Source organism: Macaca thibetana, chromosome 8 (assembly GCF_024542745.1).
Source record: "Macaca thibetana thibetana isolate TM-01 chromosome 8, ASM2454274v1, whole genome shotgun sequence".
Lineage (NCBI taxonomy): Eukaryota > Metazoa > Chordata > Mammalia > Primates > Cercopithecidae > Macaca > Macaca thibetana.
The window spans coordinates 19977746-20002465 of NC_065585.1; the positions used below are offsets into that span (position 1 = coordinate 19977746).

A 24720-nucleotide genomic window follows, 5' to 3' on the forward strand; every position below is an offset into this window, starting at 1 on the left:
GTATTCCTCGCTACCAAGCACTCATAGTAAAACAAATGCTAGTTTCATTTAAGAATGTCCTTCAGAGGCCGGGCGCAGTGGCTCACGCCTGTAATCCCCGCACTTTGGGAGGCCGAGGCGGGTGGATCACGAGGTCAGGAGTTCGAGATCAGCCTGGCCAACATGGTGAAACCCCGTCCCTACTGAAAATACAAAAATTAGCCGGGAATGGTGGCGCGTGCCTGTAATCCCAGCTACTCAGGAGGCTGAGACAGAAGAATAGCTTGAACCCGGGAGGTGGAGGTTGCAGTGAGCCAAGATTGCGCCACTGCACCACAGCCTGGGACAGAACAAGACTCCATCTTAAAAAAAAAAAAAAAAAAAAAAAAAAAAGTCCTTGATAAAACAGTACAATATAGAACAATTCACAGACAACATGGTTATTCAGGTTTGGGTACCTGAAAGACATTTTCTCAAAAATGAAGAAAGTGAGCCTGTGCACCTGTAATTTCAAAGACAACAACTAACAGCATTTGTTGCTAATGATAAAATGAAAGTTTTTTTTTTTTTAGACAGAATTTCACTCTTTCACCCAGGCTGGAGTGCAGTGGCGCGATCTCGGCTCACTGCAACCTTCGCCCCCGGGGTTCAAGCGATTCTCCTGCCTCAGCCTCCCAAGTAGCTGGGATTATAGGCGCAGGCCACCACGCCCAGGTAATTTTTGTATTTTTAGGTAATTTTTGTATTTTCAGTAGAGACAGATGTTCTCCATGTTGGCCAGGTTGGTCTCCAACTCCTGAACTCAGGTGATCCACTTGCCTCGGCTTCCTGAAGTGCTAGGATTACAAGTGTGAGCCATAGCACCCGGCCAAAATGAAAGTTGTTTGTTTTTGTTTTGTTTTGTTTCATTTTGTTTTTGAGACGGAGACTTGCTCTGTCGCCCAGGCTGGAGTGCAGTGGCGTGATCTCTGCTCATCCGCCTCCTGGGTTCAAGCTATTCTCCTGCCTCAGCCTCCTGAGTGGCTGGGATTACAAGTGCGTGCCACCACGCCTGGCTAATTTTTGTATTTTTAGTAGAGATGGGGTTTCACCCATGTTGGTCAGGCTGGTCTCAAACTCCTGACCTCGTGATCCACCTGCCTCGGCCTCCCAAAGTGCTGGGACTACAGGCGTGAGCCACCACACCCGGCCCAAAATGAAAGTTTTAAAGAAACAATTAGAACTTTGAAAAATTTGTGTTCACCATTATAACTTTGAGAGTGTATGACTTTTCTGGTGAGATCTGTGGTGATATTAGTTATTTGCAGTTTTATAACATCTTTTCTGTTTTTTCATCGTTCTGGTATTTTAATGTGTTTGTCTTCCCACTAAGATGGCAAACTCTATGAAAGGAGGAACTACTTAATACTTGTTTATGTCCTCTTTAAAACCTAGAGCTGAATTATACGCATAATGGTCATTGGGTAAGTTTATGTTGACTCCTTTGTTATTCTGACTCCTGTAAAATGTCTGTGTGTGTGTGTGTGTGTGTGTGTGTGTGTGTGTGTGTTTGTATTCATATATGTATTGAGTTCATAAGTATTCCAGGCTCCTGCTGACTCTGTTATCTAACTTGTTTAGTTCACTTTTTCCCATATAACTTGATCAAAATTTTTCTTAAATTAACTTTTTTTGGTAAATGCAAAACCAAGTATTTGCCGTAAAATTATTGCTGTAAAATTAATCCAAATATTAAAAAATAAATACCTCTTTCTTTTAAAAATTACTTAATGATAACCTGTGGCACTAAAGCAGGGGTTGACAAACTAAGGCCTGTGAGCCAAATCCGGCCCACTGCCCATTTTTGTAAATAAAGTTTTATAAGACCACAGTCAGGCCCATTCATTTACATACTGTCTGTGGTGGGTTTTGCACTTCAACAGCGGGGTTGTGACAGAAACCACATGGCCCACAGAGCTGAAAATATTTATTATCTGGCCCTTTATAGAAAAACTTTGTGCCAACTTCTGCTTCAGAGCATGAACCTTTCAAAAAATGATGTTTATATTTCTTTTTAAATTGCACAAAGTATGTTGTATTTTACAACAAAATATACTTATTTAAAACAAAACAAAACCAAGAGGAAAAAAAAGAACTCTGTAGCTAAAACTCTCGAGAGTCTTCAATGAGAATCCTGAAAAAAACTGATACGGTCTCCCAAGAGGGTTATGTTCCAGTCTTCTCTCTTATGGTTTAAGACTTTACTATGACTTTTATACAGGCCAATCTATCAAAGCCAAATTATCTATGATCACCAAAAATATACTCAAAAATAGACTAGGCAGGGTTAAAACATTTGGAGGCCACCCACTAAAAAGATTATGACACCTGCTGTTAGCCTTAAATGAGTAACTGTATGGAGCTGGTCCACTTGCCATTAAAGACTGAAAAACTAAACAAAATATATGAAACAATAGCTGTGGGACAGTGGGACAAAGGCAGAACAGGACTGTAATTACTGCAATAAGGGAAAACTGGGAAAAGTCTTGCAAAGGCCTCCTCCCTGCACAAGGGAGGAGGAATCCACGGGAGTTTTTGAGATGGAGTCTCACTCTGTTCCCCAGACTGGAGTGCAGTGGCACAATCTCAGCTCACTGCAATCCCCTTCTCCCAGGTTCGAGCGATTCCCCTGCCTCAGCCTCCCCAGTAGCTGCGACTACTGGCATCCTCCACCATGCCTGGCTAATTTTTGTATTTTTAGTAGAGACAGGGTTTCGCCATGTTGGCCTTGAACTCCTGACCTCAGGTGATCCTCCTGCTTCGGCCTCCCAAAGTGCTGGGATTACAGGTAGCCACCGCGCCCGGCCTAGCACAGCAGTATTGAAGGATTGAGGAGACAGTGACTGCAGTTCAGGGAGGCTGAGGCAGCCAGCAGAGTCTGCAAGAGACAGCACTGGGAGGGAGCTATGCAGATAAAGAGCTCTAGGAATCTGCACTGGGGTCTCCTTGAGTCTGATGATGAATCCTAAAATGCTGAGGAGCAAATACTGACAGCTATAAAGTGAACAACTCCCAGGTTCAGTCACGTAGGAACTAGGAGAGGGAGACATTCAAATTCCATCCAGCCAGAGTAGAGCTATCTCAATGAACCCTCGGGGCAATCAACAGAGACTCCAGAAGGGCCATGCTTTGTAACAAGGCTAAATTAGCCCTAACATAAAGGCTACACTAGACTTGCCCTAACAAAGCTTAACGACAAGCCTGGAAAGGATCGGCCTAATCCATAATCACTTAGCTGCCCACCAAACAAACTCCAACACTATTTAAAAGAGGACAACAGGCCAGCGCGGTGGCTCACACCTGTAATCCCAGGACTTTGGGAGGCCGAGACAGGCAGATTACCTGAGGTCAGGAGTTTGAGACCAGTCTGGCCAATATGCAGAAACTCCATCTCTACTAAAAATATAAAATTAGCTGGGCGTGGTGGCACATGCCTGTAACCCCAGCTACTTGGAAGGCTGAGGCAGGAGAATCGCTTGAACCCAGGAGGTGGAGTTTGCAGCGAGCCAAGATTGCACCATTGCACTCCAACCTGGGCAACAAGAGCGAAACTCCGTCTGAAAAAAAAAAAAAAAATCCAAACATTCAACAACATAATACACATAGAGATGACAGAATTCACATTCAAGGATATTAAAACAGCTATTATAAACAGGTTCCATATACTCAAGAATGTAAAGAAAACCATATACTCAAGAATGTAAAGAAAAATATGGACACAATGAAGAAAAAAATGGAAGACTTAAAAAAAAAAAGATTCTACTTAATTCTTTGCTATGTCTTCAACAATTAAAAACACAATAACTGAAATTTTTAAATTCACTAAATGGAATTATCAGATTAGACACTGCAGCAGACAAGATAAATGAACTTAGCAACAGAAATTATTCAAATTGAAGCTAAAGAGTAAAAAGACTGGAAAAAAATCTATGAATATTGTCCCACTGATTTATGGGACAATATCAACCCGTCTAACATACATGAAATGTGAGTCACACAGAAGGAGAAGAGAGCAGAGGAGTAAAAAATATATATTTGAAGAAATAGTAGCAGAAATTTTTCCAAATTTGATTCAAAAAACTATAAGCTGACAGATCTATAAAACTCAAACAACATCAGTCAGGACAAAGAAAATCACACCAAGGTACATCACAAATTGCTCAAAACCTATGCCATTAAAAAAAAAACAAAAGGGTCATGCTGCTCCTCTGGCTCCATGTGTAAAATAAAATAAAAACGATTCTACTCCAAAGAAAGCAAATAACAACTTTTTTTTTTTGAGACGGAGTCTTGCTCTGTTGTCCAGGCTGGAGTGTAGTGGTACAGTCTCGACTCACTGCAACCTCCGCCTCCCGGGTTCAAGTGATTCTCCTGCCTCAGCCTCCCGAGTAGCTGGAATTACAGGTGCCTGCCACCACACCCACTAATTTTTTGTATTTTTAGTAGAGACGGGGTTTCACCATGTTGGTTTTGTATTTTTAGTAGAGACAGGGTTTCACCATATTGGCCAGGCTGGTCTCGAACTCCTGACCTCGTGATATGCCCGCCTCGGCCTCCCAAAGTGCTGGGATTACAGGCGTGGGCCACTGCACCAGACCTGCAAATCACATCTTTCTAGATCTTTTTGATTGAACAAATGTAGGTAAAATTCATTAAGTTTAACTTTTCTCATTTTTGTTGAGGCCTTCCTTTGCTGGTATCCCTAGTACAAGCTTAGTCTATCTACTGGGTAATCAAGCATGACCAAAGTATAAACTACTGGAAAATAACAATATCATAATAAATTTATATACCTTACAGTTCACAAATGTCAAATACTTTAGATTGTATGCTCCTTGAGGTCAGGATCTTCAAATCTTTGCCCATAAATTTCTAGTGCAGTTTCTCATGGAACTTAACTGTCTGAACACACATGAATGAGTCAATCTCATTTCACCCTCAGTACCCTACCGTGGTGTGTAGAACAAGATGAGAAAACAGATGCCTAGAGGGGTTAAATCATTCCCCCAAGGATACTCAAAAGGCACCCCCAGATTAACACCATCACACAGTGTTACCTCAAAGTAGACACAAAAGAAGTTTTAATTTTACTTACTCTGACTTCCCACAAGATCCAAAGCCACACTAGAAGCTGTGTCCATACCAGAGTTGATACAGGCTTGGAAGTTTTTCAAGGAGGAGAGAGCAGACTCTACACCGCTGAAAGAGATGAAACCAGTTGAACCTGAATTTGAACTGGAACGTCCTGGCATCTTGAAATTATTACCTAAGTTTTGAAACACAATGAAACAAGATTGTAAGTCAGAAAAATAACTGCACAGGAAAATATTAATAAAACTGCTGTAAACATTCATATAAATGTATCCAATATCTCGTAAGTGCCACATTATTCTGTATATCCCATAGAGAAGACACCAAATCATTGTGCCACCCACCTGGGCCACCAAACAAGCTGGACTCAATATATGGGGAAGGGAAGTGTCCTCAGTTTTTGGAGGGAGATTACCCTCTTCCAAAACAGTGCTGGATTCTGTGAAGAAGTCAACAACAGCACAGTTTTTAAAAGTCTACGAGATAAATGAGTTAGAAAAAGTAGACCACTCATATGATGCAATTTTCCAAAGAGAAAAAAATACTAATAAAATAGTTTATTAGTATGCTATTTTGAAAACCTATAATTGTTAAACTATCCAACATATATGCATATTGAATTCTGGAAACTGTAAAAAAAGAGAAAATCTATATTCCTGCCAGTTCCTCTGGCTTCTTACAGATTAATAGACTTGGTGAGATCCCAGAGTCAGTGAAAGCAGAATTTCTCTATAAACTTGTCTTCTGGCAGCATATCCACTATAACAGTTTCGGTTATTACCCTTCATATTTAACACTTCCTAATCTATATCTTCAACCACAATTTGTTTCAGCTTAGTAAAGCAATGTAAAGCTCCCTACAAAAGGACATCTCTGCTTAATTCAGAAGCCATTCGAAATTCAATTCACTGAAACCAACTAGAAAAGTGGGGAGAATTCAGTTTTAAAGGGATGGGAGGACTATTATCAAGGCTGTATGGCAGCAGAAAAAGGGATACTTTCATGGAATCAGATAGACATAACATGAAGACCGCTAAACATCTCTGAATCTCAGCTTTACTATCTTTAAAATGAGAAGGAATAATCATGGTATGGTATGGTATAGCACACAGTACACAATTAATTAGCATTAGAGACTTCCCTTCTGCCCTTCCTAAGTGGGGAACTGTGTAGTATCTCCGGCAGTTCCATCCTCATCATTGCTACCACCTTCATCTCACAGCTGAACTACTATTGTAGTTTCTCCATTATTAGTCCTTTTTAATTAGGTTCATTCATTCATTTCACTCATAAGTATTAAGTACCTACCAAGTCAATCATGAGATCCATTCAAAAATACACAGGATATAAAAAGAGAAGGGCATAGAGACATGTAAGATGCACAGAGATGCATAAGATTTCTAATTTGAAAGTGTTTGTTTACTGCAAACATCCACAGTACAACTCATTGTCAATTCAAATATTTAGTATCTCCTTAAGTGCCAGACACTTCCTTTAGCATGAGAATACCACGGTTTTCAAGATGAGCACTCTTAAGACTTTCCTTTTAAAGCATTATTTTGTTATTCTAATTTGATGAAAACCTATCATGAGCCAGGCACTATCCTGGCCACTAGAAATATTCAGCCTCTGGCCAGGCACGGTGGCTCACACTTGTAATCCCAGCACGTTGGGAGGCTGAAGCAGGAGGATCACCTGACGTTAGGAGTTCAAGACCAGCATGGCCAACATGGCAAAACCCTGTCTCTACTAAAAATACAAAAATTAGCAGGGCATGGTGGCAGGCACCTATAATCCCAACTACTCAGGAAGCTGGGCAGGAGAACCGTTTGAACCTCGGAGGCGGAGGTTGCAGCGAGCCGAGATCGCGCCACTGCACTCCAGCCTGGGCAACAGAGCAAGACTCGGTCTCAAAAAAAAAAAAAAAAAAAGGAATATTCAGTCTCTACTTCCAGGGGCTCACCATTGAGTAGGAGAGACAGAGATAAAACATAAACTTGATAATTAAAGCAACATGGGAGTTACTGCAAAACTGAGGCACAGATAAGAAAATGCTCAACTTTGCCTTACTGAATCAAAGAAGGGAACATAGAACTGAGTTAAAGGATAAAGGATGAAGTTTAACAGACAGAAGGGTAATGGAGAAGGGCATTCAGGCAAAGGAAAAGGCAGGTAGGAACGCAGAGCACAAATCATTGCAGAGTACATAACTCAAAACAATACTTGACTTTTCCTGATTCTATCATACTTTTATGACTCCTGTCACTACAAACTTCCAACACTTCCTCCTCTATCCTCACTCACTGAAAGATCTCGTTTCCTAATTTCCTGAGGAAACAGAAGCAGTCAGAAGAGAGATTTTGCAAGCTCCCACAACTTACCTCCCCACCTATCAGCGTCAGTTCTCATACACTCTGCTTTCCCTCCTGTTAAAATGAATAAACTGTTTCTCCTAGATAAGGCCACCTCTACTCCAATTATCCACTATATCCTATCCCCTGCTCCCTACTCTAAGACATTGTCCCAGCAATTCTCTCTGCTTTCCTGCATCATTAAATCTTCCCTCTCTACTGAATCATTCCCTTCAGCAAACAAATACACCGTTACTTCTCCCATCTCAAAAACATCCTCCGACTTTCCTCCCACCTACCCCTCTGGTTATCAGCCCCATTTCTCTACTCAGCCTTAGAGCAAAACTCATCTGTAGATATACCTACATTTGTCTCCAAATCTTCTCCTTCCATTCCCTTTGGAATCCACCCCCACTAGGTTTCCATCTCTACAGCAGTTTCACTTCACTGCAACTGCTCCTGTCAAGGCCACTTGACAAGCCCTAATGTTAAATTCATTATCAATACCCTAATGTTAAATTCATTATCAATGCTCAGTCCTATCTCCGTTGACCTATCAGCCAGCAGTATGTAACACAATTAATCACTCCCTTCCTGATGCGCTTTCTGCACCTGCCTCCCTTGTTCTTGTTCTCATTCTCCTTTCTGTTTCCTCTCCATCTCCTTCAGCTCCATATGTTGTAGGGCCCCAGGTTCAGAATCCAGGCTTCTTTTTCTTCTCCTTCTATACCCAGTCAAATACAGCCCTGCCTCAGAGCTATGCCTTCTTGGTTCCCTTTGCCTCCATACTTGTCCCCTAGATATCTACTAGGTTAATTCCCTTACTTCCCTAAGGTTTCCCTTTGAGTATCACCTCATCAGTAAGGCCTTCCCTGGCCATCGGACATAAAATGGCAAGCCCTCCCAATCTCCATCCCCAGGTATTCCCACCCTTCTGCTTCTGCTTTAGGTGACAATGTGCTAGCAGCCCTCACTCTCAGCGCCTCCTCGGCCTTGGTGTCCACTCTGGCGATGCCTGAGGAGCCCTTCAGCCCGCCATGGCACCGTGGGAGCCCCTCTCTGGGTTGGCTGAGGCCAGAGCCGCCTCCCTTTTCTTACCAAGGCGTGGAGGGAGAGGCGCCGGGCTGCCCAGATAGCAGTGGAGGGAGCAGCACTAGCCGGCCCATGCAAGTTCAAGCAGGTGCGGGCGCGGGGTGGGGGGCCACGCACACGGAGCAGCCGGCTGGCCAGCAGGGCCAGGGCAGTGAGCGGCTTAGCACCTGGGCCAGCATCTGTGGAGGTTGGGTCGGGTCTCCCAGCAGTGCCGGCCGCTGGCGCTGCACTCAAATTCTCCCCAGGGTTTAGCTGCCTCCCAGCAGGGCAGGGCTGGAGACCTGCAGCCCGCTAAGTCTGAGCTCTCTCCCTGCGGTGGGCTCCCTGAGGCCTGAGCCTCCCGGAGAGGAGCCGCCCCCTGCTCCCTGGCGCCTGGTCCCATTGACAGCCCAAGGGCTGAGGAGTGCAGGCGCGCTCGGGACTGGCGGCAGCTCTGCCTGCAGCCCCAGTGCAGGATCCATTGGGTGATGCCAGCTGGGCTCCTGAGCCTGATGGGGACTTGGAGAACTTTTATATCTAGCCAGAGGATTGTATGTGCACCAATCAGCACTCTGTATCTAGCTAATCTGGTGGGGACTTGGAGTCCAACTTTTATGTCTAGCTAGAGAATCGTAAATACACCAATCAGCATTCTGTGTCTAGCTCAGGGTTTGTAAATACACCAATCAGTACTCTGTGTCTAGCTCAAAGTTTGTAAATACACCAATCAGTACTCTGTATCTAGCTAACTCTGTGTCTAGTTAAGCTAGTGGGAACTTGGAGAACTTTTCTGTCTAGCACTGTGTCTAACTTAAGGATTGTAAATGCACCAATCAGCACTCTGTCAAAACAGACCAATCAGCTCTCTGTAAAATGAACCAAGCAGCAGGATATGGGTGGCACCAGATAAGGGAATAAAAGCAGGCTCCCCGAGCCAGCAGTTGGCAAGCCGCTTGGGTCCCCTTCCACGCTGTGGAAGCTCTGTTCTTCCGCTCTTTGCAATAAATCTTGCTGCTGCTCACTCTTTGGGTCCACGCTGCCTTTATGAGCTGTAACACTCACCGCCAAGGTCTGCAGTTTCACTCCTGAAGCCAGCGAGACCACGAACCCACCGGGAAGAACAAGCAACTCCAGACGCGCTGCCTTTAAGAGCTGTAACACTCACCACAAAGGTCTGCAGCTTCACTCCTGACAGCGAGACCACACACCAGAAGGAAGAAGCTCCAGACACATCTGAACGTCTGAAGGAACAAACTCTGGACACACCATCTTTAAAAACTGTAACACTCACCGCGAGGGTCCGCGGCTTCATTCTTAAAGTCAGTGAGACCAAGAACCCACCAATTCCGGACACATTGCCAAACAACATTCTTGTATTTATTAGGTTTACAGTCTCTAGTCCCCAATTATACTGTTAAGTTCCTTAAACTTACAGACTTTTTGACTTTCTCTGTTTTGATCACTGATGTATTCCAAGCACCTAAAACAATGCGTGGCACATAGCAGCCATTCAACAAAGGCTTGCTGAAGGAAGGAATGAATGGAATACCGTCTGTGTATCTCCAGCACCTAAAACAGTGCATGTCTCCAAAACTGTAGTATAGGTGGCATGCCCAGGGCTCAGTGCTCTGATCTCTCTTTTCCAACCTCTCCCATCCACCTAGTGTTCCCAGCTAGGCTTATTCCATCTAAACACCATTGGCAAACTCCAGAACTTAAAATGTCCAACACGGAAGGCCCACGTTCTTCCCTCCCACCCCACCCCTCTCCTAAACCTATTCCTTTTACAACCTGCCCCATCCTACTAAATAGCAACTCCATCCTTCCATTTCTTGGACCAAAAATCTTGGTTCATACTTGATCTTTCTCCTCCTCCCCTCATATTCTATACCAAACTCAACATCGATTTTGCCAGCTCTATAGTCAAAGTATCTCCAGAATCCAACCACTCTCACCAATTATACTGATAACACTGTGATCCAAACCATCATCTCTTGCCTGAATTACTCCAACAGTCTCCTACCTGGTCTCCCTGCTCTCAGTCTTGCCTCTTCCACCCAATTCTCAATACAGCAGCCAGAGTAAACCTTTGAAAATGTACATAAGATCATGTGACTCCTCTGCTCAAAAACTCCAAAGGACTTCCTGACTCACCGGGTGTAATGGCCAAAGAGCTTCATAATAACTGACAATAGTGGTTCCCCAAATGGCTTCTGACCAAGTGTCACCAGCATTACCTATGAACTTGTTAGAATGCAAATTCTCAGGCCCCAACAGTCTGTTTTAACAAGACCTCTATGTAATTCTAACTCAGATGTATCTAGGAGATTTGCAGAGTCAGTGTATTGGAAACATCTGATGGATCCATTAAAACAGTGATTGCTGGACCTCACCCTCAGAATTTCTAATTCAGTACATCTGGGAAGGGACCTAAGAATGTGCATTTCTAACAAATTTCCAGGTAATGTAGATTGTGCTGATCCAAGAATCACACTTTGAAGACCACTGTTCTACATTATCTGGCCATTGCTAGTCCTTTAATAACCCAGGCATGCTTCACCTTAAGGTCTTTGAACTTGCTAATAAGACAGAGATGCCAGTAATAAAGACAGAAAAAAGCAGGAAGGGTTGGTCTTAACTCCCTCCTGCCTATATAATAAAATTCAACATAATTAGCACAGTATCCAAAGCTTTCTACAATATAATGTAAACATGTTTTCAAATCAGAGATTCTACTTTTCACCAAGACTTAAAACATACATTTCACATAACCTTAACTATTAGATATTCCAGAATAAATATAACTGCTTTCTACCACAACCCCTCGAAACAGGCTTGGCAGAGAACAAGTTCCATACTAAGAGAATGAACCAAGTACTATGAAGTTGAAAAAAGAAAGCGATTACACAAACCCACTATGCTACGATGTTGAAGAAAGGAAAGGATTATAGGAACAACAGGGGAGACATAGGCTTCATGTAAACGAAGGCACTTAAGCTGGACCATAAAAGGTATTCAGGATTTGGAGAGGCCTAAATTATCAGAGAGAGCGGTTCAGATGAAGGAAGCAGTGAGATGAAAAAAGGTCATACGGTAATAAAATATTAGATGAGTTCCCTTTGCCTGGCACACAGGGACAAAGGAATGGGAAGATAACTGGATTTCATTCTTTGGGAATATAGTGTAGAAGGCCTTAAGTACAGGATAAAGAATCACTCCAGTTGGGTCTAGGGGTCATCAAGGAAATTTGAGCTCTATGTATTTTCAAAACTTTGTCTTAAAAATCAAGACCTGAAACAAATATGGCAAAATGTTAAAGATGTTCAAATCTGGGTGATAAAACAAGGGCTCTTGTTGTGTTCTTTTCTGGGATTTTACAGTTTTACACCAAAAAAGAAAAAAATACAAATAGGAATAAAAGCCAATGATGATTTCCAAACATTTGCATTTTGGTGAAAAAGACTGCTTGTTTACAATTTCACTGTATCATACCAAACAAGTTGAGACATTTTACACAATATAAATACAAACATACACAAAAAGATGGAAAAATATAAATTCAGAAAACTAGGATCAAAAAACAGAAATTTAAGGGCAAACCAAGCATATGAGAAAGTTATAACGCAGTCATGCACACTTTAGGATTCTACACAGGGGGCCAGGCGTGGTGGCTCACACCTGTAATCCCAGCACTTTGGGAGGCCGAGGCAGTCCATCACTAGAGGTCAGGAGTTCGAGACCAGCCCACCCAACATGGTGAAACTCCATCTCTACTGAAAATACAAAAATTAGTTGTGTGTGGTGGTGCACACCTGTAGTCCCAGCTTCTCGGGAGGCTGAGGCAGGAGAATTGCTTGAACCCTGGAGGCGGCAGTTGCAGTGAGCTCAGATCACAGAGCGAGACTCCATATGAAAAAAAAAAAAAAGGATTCCACACAGTACTATACTTGTAATACACATTTGGTAGTAAGCTTCCTAACAATCAAAATAAAATGTGGCAGTTACTTTGTCCATTTAAAAAAAAAAAAAAAAAAAGAACACTAGGAACTCAAGAAAAAATAAAGCTTTCCATGGCAATCAAGGCAAGTATGGATCATCATATATGAGATAATGAGTTACACTGAAAAAAATAATCCTCGAAAATATCCTTACAGTAAATGCAATAGCAAACTTCTAGGACTGTTTCTTGAGACTATTTATCAGGGCAGGCTAAGGACAAAACACTTGTGACAGATACTGCTAGGTGCCCACCAAACCCATTTCCTCTTCAACCCAGTCATATGCCTATATATGCTCCACATTTTGCAGCCTTTCTTGAAGTAAGGTGTGGCCTATGACTGCACCCAAGGCAATGAAATGTGAGCCATTTCCAGGCCTAATCTGCAAAAACCCACACTTTCCCATTTGATAGCTTGATGCAGGCAAGCACAGTGACCTTAGTAAAGCTACACACTGATGATAGAGAATTACCAGATGGAAGGAGCTCAAGGCCCTACATCACTACTTGGAGGAAAACTACTCACCTATCAGGCTCCATGCATGAAAGAAACTTCAACTGGGCAAAGCCATTTAGACTTGTGGGGTTTACTTGTTACAGTACTATTAATAAAAAAAATACAAACCTGCCAGGACCAAATGATATAATTCAAGTATTCAGTTTTCTTTCTTTCTTTTTTTTTTTTTGAGATAGAATTTCGCTCTTGTCCCTCAGGCTGGAGTGCAATGGCGCTACCTTGGCTCACTGCAACCTCCACCTCCAAGGTTCAAGCAATTCTCCTGCCTCAGCCTTCCCAGTAGCTAGGATTACAGGCACCCACCAACATGCCAGGCTAATTTTTGTAGTTTTAGTAGAGGCAGGGTTTCACCATGTTTGCCAGGCTGGTCTCAAACTCCTGACCTCAAGTGATCCACCTGCCTTGGCCTCCCAAAGTGCTAGGATTACAAGCATGAGCCACTGCGCCCGGCCTCAGTTTTCTTTTTTTTTTTTTCTTTGAGACAGGGTCTTGCTCTGTCACCCAGGCTGGAGTGCAGTGACATGATCATGCTCACTACAGCCTCAACCTCCCAGGCTCATGTGATTCTCCCACATTAGCCTCCCAAGTAGCTGGGACCAGAGGTGTGCACCACCACATTTGGCTAATTTTTTTTTTCTTTTTTTTTAATTTTTAGTAGAGATGACCACCTCCCTATGTTGCCCAGGCTGGTCTCAAACTCTTGAGCTCAAGCGATCCTCCTGCCTCTGCTTCCCAAAGTGCTGGGATTATAGGCATGAGACACCATGATCAGCAGAAGTATTCTGTTTTCTAGTCGGTCTTGATTCTAGTATAAGTCTAAAGTGTCTAGAGAGCATTGTCCAATAGAACTTTCTGTGATGAAAATGTTCTATGATCTGCACTGTGCAATATGATAGGCACTAGGCACATGCGTACTGACTACCTAAAATCTGGCCGGAAAGGTGGCTCATGCCTATAATCCCAGCACTTTCGGAGGCCAATCTGGGAGGTTGGCTTGAGCCCAGGAGTTTGAGACCAGCCTGGGCAACAAAGTGAAACCCTGTCTTTACTGAAAATAAAAAAATTAGCTGGATGTAGTGGTGCAGGCCTGTAGTCCCAGTTCCTCAGGAGGAGATGTGGTAGGATCACTTGAGCCAGGAGGTTGAAGCTGCAGTGAGCCATGATCACACCACTGCACTCCAGCCTGGGCAACAGAGCAAGACCCTGTCTCAAAAGAAAAAAAAAAAAAAAAAAAAAAAAAGGAAAGAAAAGAAAATGAAGAGACAGCAGGGACTGTTCTCTCTCTCTCTCTCCCTATCACGTGAAGACACATAAAGAGAGAAGCCATCTACAAACCAAGAAGAAAGTCCTCACCAGAATTCAACCATGCTGGCAACCTCACCTTGAACTTCTGGCCTCCAGAATTTCTGTTGTTTAAGCCACCCAGTCTATGGTATTTTGTTATGGTAGCTTGAACAAAGACACAATATCTATGAAGATTAATGCAATCCAGTATAAATGGAAAGTATATACCAAACAGTAGTTGTCACTACTTGGTTGAATGCAAAACTCACATTACTTGAGTGAAACTTAATTCTTGCAGAGGACCAAGGAAAACATGACCATGCTTTTCTGTAATTCTGGAGTAGGGAAAAGATTAAGACAGACTGAATTGAAAAGCAAAGACAATGGATGGTGCAGAAAGATGGAATAGACATACTTTTCTCAATTCCTCCCAATAAATACAGCTAAGTACAAGTCAAAGACAACTCCTTTCTCTGACTCTAACAGCACCCTCTTTGATATAATTATAGCCTTTGGCAGTAACTCTACTTTGTTAGTGACTATCTTGCAAGACGTTCGCAGTGCTTCATAAACAGCAAGTGCTCTGAAACTATCAATAAATGAATAAACTGCTTCGGTCAGATGCACAGCTCTCATGTTTCCTTCTCCCCTTCATACTCAATATTCTTGAACTCACCTCCAGACTTTGTTCAGGCTGGGCGCGGTGGCTCATGCCTATAATCCCAGCACTTTGAAAGGGCAAGGCAGGAAGACTGCTTGAGGCCAGGAGCTCAAGACTAGCCTGGGCAACACAGCGAGACCCCATCTCAAAAAAAAAAGAAACAAACAACACAGACATGGTGGCTTGCACCTATTGTCCTAGCCCCTTGGGAGGCTGAGGTGGGAGGACCCCTTGGGTCCAGGAGTCCAAGGCTGCAGTAAGCTATGATCATGCTACTGCACTCTAGCCCGGGCAATAAGAGTGAGACGCTGTCTCCAAAAAGGAAAAAAGGACTTTGTTCATCCTGCTCCCACCATGAGAAAACCATCTCTTCAGTTTTCTTTCTTTCTTTTTATTTATTTATTTTTTGAGACAGAGTTTCGCTGTGTCGTCCAAGCTGGAGTGCAGTGGCATGATCTCGGCTCACCTCAACCTCTGCTTCCTGGGTTCAAGGGATTCTCCTGCCTCAGCCTCCTGAGTAGCTGGGATTACAGGTGTGCGCCAGAACACACTGGTTATTTTATTTATTTATTTATTTATTTATTTATTGTATTTTTAGTAGAGACAGGGTTTCGCTATGTTGACCAGGTTAGTCTCAAAACACCCCACCTCAAGTGATCCGCCCTCCTTGGCCTCCCAAAGTGCTGGGATTACAGGTGTGAGCCACCGCACCAGGCTCTTTCTTCAGTTTTCTATCTGCCCACATCTTACCCATATGCTAAAGTCTGAATGTTTGTGTCACCCAAAATTTATATGTTGAAATCCTAACTCCTAAGGTGATGGTATGAGGAGGTGGGGCCTTTTGGGAGGCGATTAGGCCCACTTCCATGAATAAAATTAGTGCCCTTTTAGAAGATGCTCCAGAGAGCTGCTTTGCCATTCCACCGTGTGAGGACACAGCAAGAAGCCACCTATGAACCAGGAAACAGGCCCTTGCCAGACACTAAATCTGCTGGCACCCTGACCTTGGACTTTCCAGCCTCCAGAACTGTGAGAAATAAATTTCCGTTGTTCGTAAACTACCTAGTTTATGGCATTTTGTTATAGAAGCCCACACTGACTAAGACACCATCTCTCATGGCTTGGTTTAAGTGGTTCTCAACCAAGAAAGATTTTACCCCTCTCCCAAGGGACATGTAGCAATATCTGTAGACATTATGGTTGGCATCTAGTGGGCAGAGGCCAGGGATACTCTCAAACGTCCTACAATACACAGGACAGCCCTCACCCCCACCCCACAGGAAAAAATTATCTGGCCTAAAATGTCAATAGCGCATCAGTTGAGAATAACTGGTTTAAATCAATCTCTCTTGGATCCCTTCCCATGTAATAACACTGATCTTTTCTTCCCAATACCTATGATCTCCAAGAAAGTTTAGAACAAGTTGTGCATTTCCTGAGTTTTTTCTCTGCATGTTATTTATAGACAATATGCTGACTTCCTTTAAATCCACGGGAACCTTGTACAAGTCAGCCAGAGCTGCCTCTCCTTTTTCAGCATGCAAGGATATACCCTTCTCTCTGAATCCTTCTCATACAATTGCTTGTTCCCTCCCTCATGCTACCATTATTCCTATCACATGCACATGTACACAACACACTCCCATTATGAAACTCATCACAACTATTTGCTCACATGTCTGCAGCTTCTTTACACTGAAAGCTCCTTAAACTAGAACCCTGACATATTCTATTGCATATAAAGCAGTTCTTCACACAAAATAGGGGACCAATAAAGATTTGGCGAGTTACCAAAATAACAACAGACATCATCATTTCTCGGTCACCTACAGAATGCCATAAACTGGTGTCCTGGCACTTCATTCTCCTTATCGCTAATTCTCACTGCAATCTACATAAGTGAAGAGGAAACTGAGGTCCAGAGAGTTTATTCAAACGACCTTCCCGTGGCCTTACTTTTAAAGTCAGTTCAAACCACATCTATTTGGATCAAAAATTCGTGGTCTTGCCCTTACACACTTGTGGCTAACGGATGGAGAGATGGCGCCTCGGACAGGAGGGTAAACTGTCCCAGACTCACTACTGTGGCGTGAAAAGGGCCACAACCATAATCCAGGTCGACGAATTCCCGGCTCGGGGTCCCCGTGGAGTGTCCCTGAGGGAGGCGACAATTCCCGCCACCTTCCCCATTGCCGTCCCCCGCTTCTTCCCTACCTGGTTGTCCGAGTTGTCTCCGTCTGGTGGCACCCCAACTTCCCCTACTTGTACCCACCTCCTTTCCTCAGCCCCCTTCGCCTGTAGCTGAAAAGTGAGCGCGGGCTCTTGCGTCATCATCCGTCGCCGGCGAGTGGTCACATGATGCCCCTCCCTGCTCACCGCCGCTTCGGTCATGTGACCGTCCTGGAAGTCAGGGGCGGAAGCCGGGCTCTGACCCGTTCCAGGTCCGGGACTGGGGATAGAACAGGACCGCCGCCGTGAGGGAGGGGTGGAACCTGGGTGCCGACTCCGCGCGCAACCTCCTGCCCTGCGCGTGCGCCGCTGGCGCGGCCCGGCTGACAGGTGAGTGGGGATGGGATGAGCGCGCCCCATTTTTGCATGGCCCCCTTCACCTCCCCGCTGGGCCGCGCTGGCCCTGGGGAGGTCTCCAGCGTCGCGTGCAGCCTGGACGGGGGACTCGGGATGGAGGGCTTAGGGGCTTTCTGGGGCGGGGGCTGCAGTCCAGCTCTTCGTCTCCGCTTAGGGGGAAATCATTTTGCACACTCCTTCCTCGCTTTAGGAAGCACCGTTCAGCTGGCTGCTTGGTCCGAATCTCATCCTTCCAAGTTTCCGGGAACACTGCTGTGTGGATGTCGTCGTTATTTCTCTCTTTGCTTTTGAGAAAACTGAAAGGCTAGTAGTGAGGACTTTTACAGCCTGACGGACATGGATTTGCATTCTAGTTATGCCATGGGCTGTGAGTTTGGGCAAGTCATTGCTGCTCGCTGCGTCTTAATGCCTTCACCTGTGCTAATGCCAAAATCCTTTGCATTTTGTGTGTGTGGGGGGGAAATGTTCCCAAGGCCCTGATTCCTCTATGATCGGACAGGAAAAAGAAAAAAAAGTCACAGAGTCGTAGAACTGGGTCTCCTGATTGCAAGCGCATGGAGCTCCCTCAAACATAGGTGAAGGGTAGTGAGGGAGAAGTTTTCCTGTCTTTGTGCACAACAAGGGACACCTTCTCTAATTGTCCTCCACCTGCCTTTCCCAGGATTTCAGGTTCAGCCTCATGTCAGAACTTTTCTGGAAAACATATGCAGCTTGCATTTATTTTGACCGACAACCATTATATTTTGTTTGTGATAATGGATTTGTGGAGATCAGTGCTTCCTTTATGGAACTGAGGTTTTGCGAAAGGCTAAATATAGACCTACCTTCTTTTGTCCTCTGAAGGGGGTAAACAGTGTTTGTCCACGACAATTCGATTTCCTTAAGAAATATTATTCTGCACTCTGGGTAATTGGTATAATGATGCCATGCCTCATTCTTGAAAGCATGTCTTTTGATTAGGATTACTTCCCAAACTGAAAATCACAGTTCCACGCCAAATTCTTAAAAATGAAGTTACTGGCGCTTGTAAAAGAAAATAAGAAAATATAGTGGGATCTCTGGATTTCATGCCGATAGTAATACAGCCTGTATTGAGAGAGCTGATCTTCAAGTTTTCTTAATCCCTAGCACGAAGAGAACCTCTGAAAGGATAATTTACCATAGCTTCTTCTACAGAGTTTAATTGGACCTAATTCTAAAGTGGTTTTTTAAGACTTAACTGAGTCTTAACACTTTGTAAAGCCATCCACATACCTCTTAGCTGCAACTTGATTAGGCATTTTTAATGATGGTTCTTAGATTCTGTTCTTCAGGACCAGTCCTTCAGCCAACGAGGGGGCTATTTAACAATTACTCTAGCCAAATTATATTTGTGCAAATTATGGAAATTCCATTTGTTACATGGAAAATATAACTAGTCCAGGTTAGGAGGTCTAGTACGTAAAATGTAACTAAGTGATTTCCTTCTTTCATTTAATCTTGTTTTAACTTCTTCTATCTTCAAAAACTTAGCAGGAGATGCTTGCATTATTAGAAATAGAAAACACAAGTGCCCTTCATGGGGCCAAACAGATTACAAGCAGTGAGTTCATTTCACTAAAAGTATATTAAATATAACATATTTTGCTTTCGCGTTAAAAATTTAATATAAAGTTTATATATTGAATTTTAGAAAGGCGATTTATGTAGGTAATAAAGACCCATAATATTTGTTTTACTATTGCCAAACATATTTGATTATTATTATCCTTCTTATGTTCTTTTAAAGTTGTCTACAATGTAATTCTTGAGTAAGGACCTAAGGATTAAAATAAGAGATTGACACACGAAAGTCTTGATTTCTGTCGTTATCCCAGACTGAAGCTTCCCTGAATGTGTGCATGCAGGTGCTGAGTCTGTCTGTCCTTCTGTATGTTGGGAGAGAGTAGAGTAAAGGGAAGGTAATGTTACTTTGCTTTAAGATGTTTTTCCCAGGTCTACATTGTTGCCCTGTCATGGTATCCAAAATCAGGTAGCTCTTGGACCTGTTAATCATCGCTTGCCCTCCTCTTCATGAGTCTAGAGCAAGCTTGTCTAGCCTGAGGCCCACAGGCTGCATGTGGCCCAGAATGGCTTTGAATGTGGCCCAAGACAAATTTGTAAATTTGCTTAAAACATGAGTTTTTTTGTGTGTGTGTGTTTTTTTTTTTAAGCTCATCAGCTATTTTTGGTGTTAGTGTATTTTATGTGTGGCTCAGGACAATTCTTCTTCCACTATGGCCCAGGGAAGACAAAGATTGGACTCTCCTGGTGTAAAGTTTCATCCTACTTAGACCTTCTGGGTTAGTTTGGTGGTCTTCAGAGGGCTTTAGGAGGTGACTGTTTTGCCCATTGTCCATTATTTCCCTTTTCCCTCTCTCCTTTCCCAAGCCAGACCATATCCATGGAGAAAATGAAATGAAATTATCTGAAATTCAGCCTGTTAGAGATCAGTGTGATTTAACAAGCAAGTATCACAGAGGAAACTAAAAGAACTTGTTAATAATGTATGCCTTAATGTGTATCAGAGGGTACCTTCATGAGACAGCTGTAGTGGCTTCTTGGCTCTCAGATGCAATCCAGTCTACTTCTTCTGTTTCTGCCCCTAGCTGACTCTACTCCAGCCACTTTAGGCACCTTGCTGGCCGTCTAGCACATTCCTGCCCTGGGGCCTTTGCACTTACTTGTAACCTCTGCTTGGAATGCCATTCTCAGGATCATTATCTATTGCTGCATAATAAACTATGCCAAAACCTAGTGGCTTAAGACAATAAGCTTTATAGTATCTGTGGTCAGGAGGGTAGGGCATAGCTGGCTGCCTTTGGCTCTGGGGCTTTTAGAACATTGCAGTCAAGCTGGGAACAAGGGGCTATGGTCTTATCTGAAGGCTGGACTGGGATTATAGGGATCTACTTTCAAGTTCACTCAGTTGGTTTTTGGCAAGGCTGAATTCCTTGTCATATGGGCTCCTGCACAGGGCTGTATCATACCATGACACCTTGCTTCCCCTGGACTAGCAAGCTAGAGAGGATGACCAAGCCAGGAGTTAGTCTTTTAAATTTCTAATCTCAGAAGTGGTATCTTTCATTTCTATCCTATTTTTTTCCTTTCCTTTCCTTTTGGTTTTTTTGTTTTGTTTTGTTATTGAGATGAAGTCTCACTCTGTTACCCAGGCTGGAGTGCATTGGTGCTATCTCGGCTCACTGCAAGCTCCGCCTCCTGGGTTCAAGCAATTCTCCTGCCTCAGCCTCCCAAGTAGCTGGGATTACAGGTGCATGCCACCATGCCCGGCTAATTTTTGTATTTTTAATAGAGACAGGGTTTCACCATGTTGGCCAGGCTGGTCTTGAACTCCTAACCTCAGGTGATCCGCCTGCATCAGCCTCTCAAAGTGCTAGGATTACAGGAATAAGCCAGCACACCTGGCCCTATTTTCCTCTTTAGGAGGGAGTCAGTAAGTCAGCTTATACTCAAGGGAAGGAACCTACATAGGACATGAATACCAGGAGGCAGAGATCATTAGGGACCACTTTAGAAGCTGCTGACCCTACCCAGATATCCATACTGCTTGCTGTCTTATTTCCTTCTGACTTCTGCCCGAGGTGCTCTATGGAAACTAGCATATGCTCCATCCTTTATTATGCTTTTTCTTCACAGCACTTATCACAGCCTGATATATAAAGCTCACTTTCATAAATGTCAAGATACATTTGCAATCAAAACTTTTTCTTCTCCTTTTTATGAAATGTTTTCCCATGTTTTGTAATCACTCTCGCATTTTTCAGACATGAACTATACTTAATAGCAAGAATCTCCTATACTTGACATGTGAGAAAATCTTTTTTTTTTTTTTTGAGACAAGGTGTTACTCTCGCCCAGGCAGGAGTGCAGTGGCGCTATCACAGCTCACTGCAGCCTCAACCTCCAGGGCTCAAACAATCCTCCCATCTCAGCCTCCCTTGTCACTGGGACTACAGGCACACACCACCATACCTGACTAATATTCTTTTGATTTTTAGTAGAGACAAGGTCTCGCTATTATTGCCCAGACTGGTCTTGAACTCTTGAGTTCAAGCATTCCTCCTACCTTGGCCTTCCAAAGTGCTAGGATCAAAGGTGTGAGCCACTGTTGCCAGGCCTAAAAACATTTCTAAAGATTGTTCCCTCACCTACTTCTTGTTCCCTCACCGACTTCTAGTGGTTTTTAGGACATAGCTCTCTTTTTCCAAAGATAAGATGAATGGCACAATTCCTATAAGGAAAGTTTAATAATCAGTGGAAGCAGAGAGCTGAAAAGATGGGGATTGGAGGAAAACGCAGTAGTACAATACAGAAATAGCTACATGGACATTATTATACAAAAGCAATGACTATATTGCACAGCATTATAGAAAATGAAATATCACAGTAACAACATCAGCATGCTGTTTAAATTGACAACTCGTACTGTTAGTCCTCAAAACTGAATGTCAGCACTATGGCAAATTACCCCAAGGCTTATTTGCCCAAAATAATACCATATTTTAAAAATTTATCATGATCCTGTGGGTTAGGAATTGGGAAAAGGCACAGAGGGCTTGGCTGGCTGCAGAAGCCGAATAGCCTCTTCCCTTCTATGTCTAGCACTTCAACTAGGAAGATTTCAAGAGCTGGGGGGCTGAGGAGACCAGGTCAACCCAAGTCACACGTTGGCGCTTCGGTTTCTGCTGTCTGCTGGCTTTCTTCATTCTCTTCTGTGTCAGGACTCTTCCCTCTCAGCATGGTCTTTCCTCTTTGTAACTCCTGTGATCTCTCTAGCAAGATACCCAGACATCTGACATGGCAGCTTTGGACACCTGAAGAGAGCAAAAGGAGATACTGCCAGGCCTTCTCAAGGTTTAGGCCTAGAATTGGTAGAGAGTTACTTCTACAGTATTCTTTGGGTTGAAGGAAGGAAGACATAAACTGTTATGAGCTGAGTTGAGTCCCTCCAAAATTTCTATGTTGAATTCCTAACACTCAGTACCTCAGAATGTGACTGTATTTGGAGACAGGATTTTTAAGGAGGTGATTAAGTTAAAATGAAGCCACTAGGATGGGCTCCAATCCAATATGACTAGTGTCTTTCTAAGAAGAGGAACTTTTGATGCATACATTTTAAGAAGAGGAACTTTGGACACAGAAATTTACAAAGGAGGGCCAGGCTTGGTAGCTCATGCCTGTAATCCCAGCACTTTGGGAGGCTGAGATGGGAGGATCGCTTGAGCCCAGGAATTTGAGACTCCCCTGGGCAACATAGTGAGACCCCCATCTCTATAAAAAGAAATGAACAATGGGGAGGCCATGTGACGATACAGGAAGAAAATAGCCTACTACAAGCCAATGAGAAAAGCCTGAGAAGAAAACAGTCCTACCATCACTTTGATCTTGAATTTCTTGCCTCCAGAATTGTGACAAAATAAATTTGGTTACGTCACCCTGTCTGTGGTGCTTTGTTATGGCAGCCCAGCAAACTAATAAACAAACGCAATCCAGACTCATTGAGAGGGAAAATAAAGTTCAGCCCTTCACTTAAGGTGTGTATGTGCTGACTTAATGGCAAGGAATTGTTGGGAGCCATCTTTGGAAACCAGTTACCACATTATTATAATCAAATTGCTTTCCTAGCCCCTAGAACTAAGAAAAATGATTGTTGCAGGGTAAGGCACACAGACCTGAACAAGAAGGGTACTCAAGTCTGTGGGCAGAGGGGGAATGTAAGAAGTAGTAGCCTAATAAGACAAATTACCTACTTCAAGAACTTTCTGAAACCTCATCAAGTCCGAGGAGTTATTTCATTTGTGTAAGTCTTGCTTCCTTCTCCAGTCGCCCTTCGCCTTCCACCATCTGCTCACCCCTGCTCTCTGCACTGGCTGTAGGAGGAAGCTAGTGGGAAGGAAAGGGACGGGTCAGGAAGCAGTTTTATCAAGAGTCTGTGTGTTACAGAAGATGCTTAGAAGGCACAGCCTGGGTAGTGACATGCTCAAAGACTTTTATGTGTACAGGAAAACGTCACATGTATGTTTTGTTGATTGGTTGGTTTTCATTCCTGGTGACATCTTTTTTTCCATTTTCCTTTTTACTTGGCTCCCGCCTCCCCTTCTCTCCCTGTTCTCTCTTTGACAGCTTGTGAGATCCCTTTGCATGTTTTAGAAATCAACCCTGTGTCTGCCGTTTGGATTTCAAATCCATCTTCTAAGTCATTTACCATAGAAAAGTTTTTAAGTGTTACATACTAAAATAGGTCATTCCTTTTAGATGCTAGGTTTCTTTCTCTAGCCCTGAATTCCTAGATGTCACTTTACTAAAGATCACCCACTATAAGAATACCTGTCCCAACAGAACACCTAGTAAATGCTCCATACTGACAATTAAATGTATGTTACACTTCTTATTTCTTTATTGTAATGACACACTCAAGCCCTTCATCTCTCTGATATTTTTTTTCTTCAGGGCTTCTCTCTCCAACAGTATAGCAGGCAGCTAGAGAGGACAGACATCACTCCTCTTGCAATCCTAGTATTTTTTTTTTTTTTTTTTTTTTTTTGAGACGGAGTCTCGCTCTGTCGCCCAGGCTGAGTGCAGTGGCCAGATCTCGGCTCACTGCAAGCTCTGCCTCCCGGGTTTATGCCATTCTCCTGCCTCAGCCTCCCGAGTAGCTGGGACTATAGGCGCCCACCACCTCGCCTGGCTAGTTTTTTGTATTTTTTAGTAGAGACGGGGTTTCACCCGGTTAGCCAGGATGGTCTCGATCTCCTGACCTCGTGATCCACCCGTCTCGGCCTCCCAAAGTGCTGGAATTACAGGCTTGAGCCACCGCGCCCGGCCCCTAGTATTGTTATTCAGGCACTCCTTTTACTTGTCAATGCCAAGGAATGAGTTCAGCACAAAGGGCACAAAGATAGATATTGTTAATTTCCTGTTTACTTGCTGCAGTTTTCCACAAGACCAGTCATTCTCTACTATTTTAATGATCCTGGCTTCACATCAGAATCATCTGGGGAGATTCTTAAAAACAGAGATACTTAGGACTACCTCTAACCTACTTACCAGACTCTTAAAATGCTAGGTGATTCCCTTATGCAGCCAGGCTTGAGAACCACTGGAC

The 24720-nt window shown here is 43.5% G+C and overlaps 2 protein-coding genes across 9 annotated transcripts in view; one reads left to right on the forward strand and one right to left on the reverse strand.

Moving 5' to 3' along the window:
• NSMCE2 (NSE2 (MMS21) homolog, SMC5-SMC6 complex SUMO ligase) overlaps positions 1–17327 on the reverse strand; it is a 270420-nt gene extending 253093 nt beyond the window's left edge. Inside the window, exons 1-4 of one of the 7 annotated variants that reach the window (XM_050801717.1) lie at positions 17205–17320; positions 12344–12434; positions 5454–5548; positions 5114–5284 (exon numbers count right to left, since the gene is read on the reverse strand). In XM_050801717.1, coding sequence (XP_050657674.1) covers positions 5114–5270 — 157 coding nt within the window. In that variant the 5' untranslated portion in view covers positions 5271–5284; positions 5454–5548; positions 12344–12434; positions 17205–17320. Of the gene's footprint in view, positions 1–5113; positions 5285–5453; positions 5549–12343; positions 12435–17204 lie in introns of all 7 variants that reach the window. The other 6 variants (XM_050801721.1, XM_050801720.1, XM_050801719.1 and 3 more) reach the window with 6 other exon arrangements.
• The window catches only part of WASHC5 (WASH complex subunit 5), a 64348-nt gene continuing 56952 nt past the window's right edge, over positions 17325–24720 (forward strand). Inside the window, exon 1 of one of the 2 annotated variants that reach the window (XM_050801688.1) lies at positions 17325–17549. The gene's annotated coding sequence lies outside the window, so the exon portion shown is untranslated. Of the gene's footprint in view, positions 17550–17715; positions 17944–24720 lie in introns of those variants that run through there. The other variant, XM_050801689.1, reaches the window with a different exon arrangement.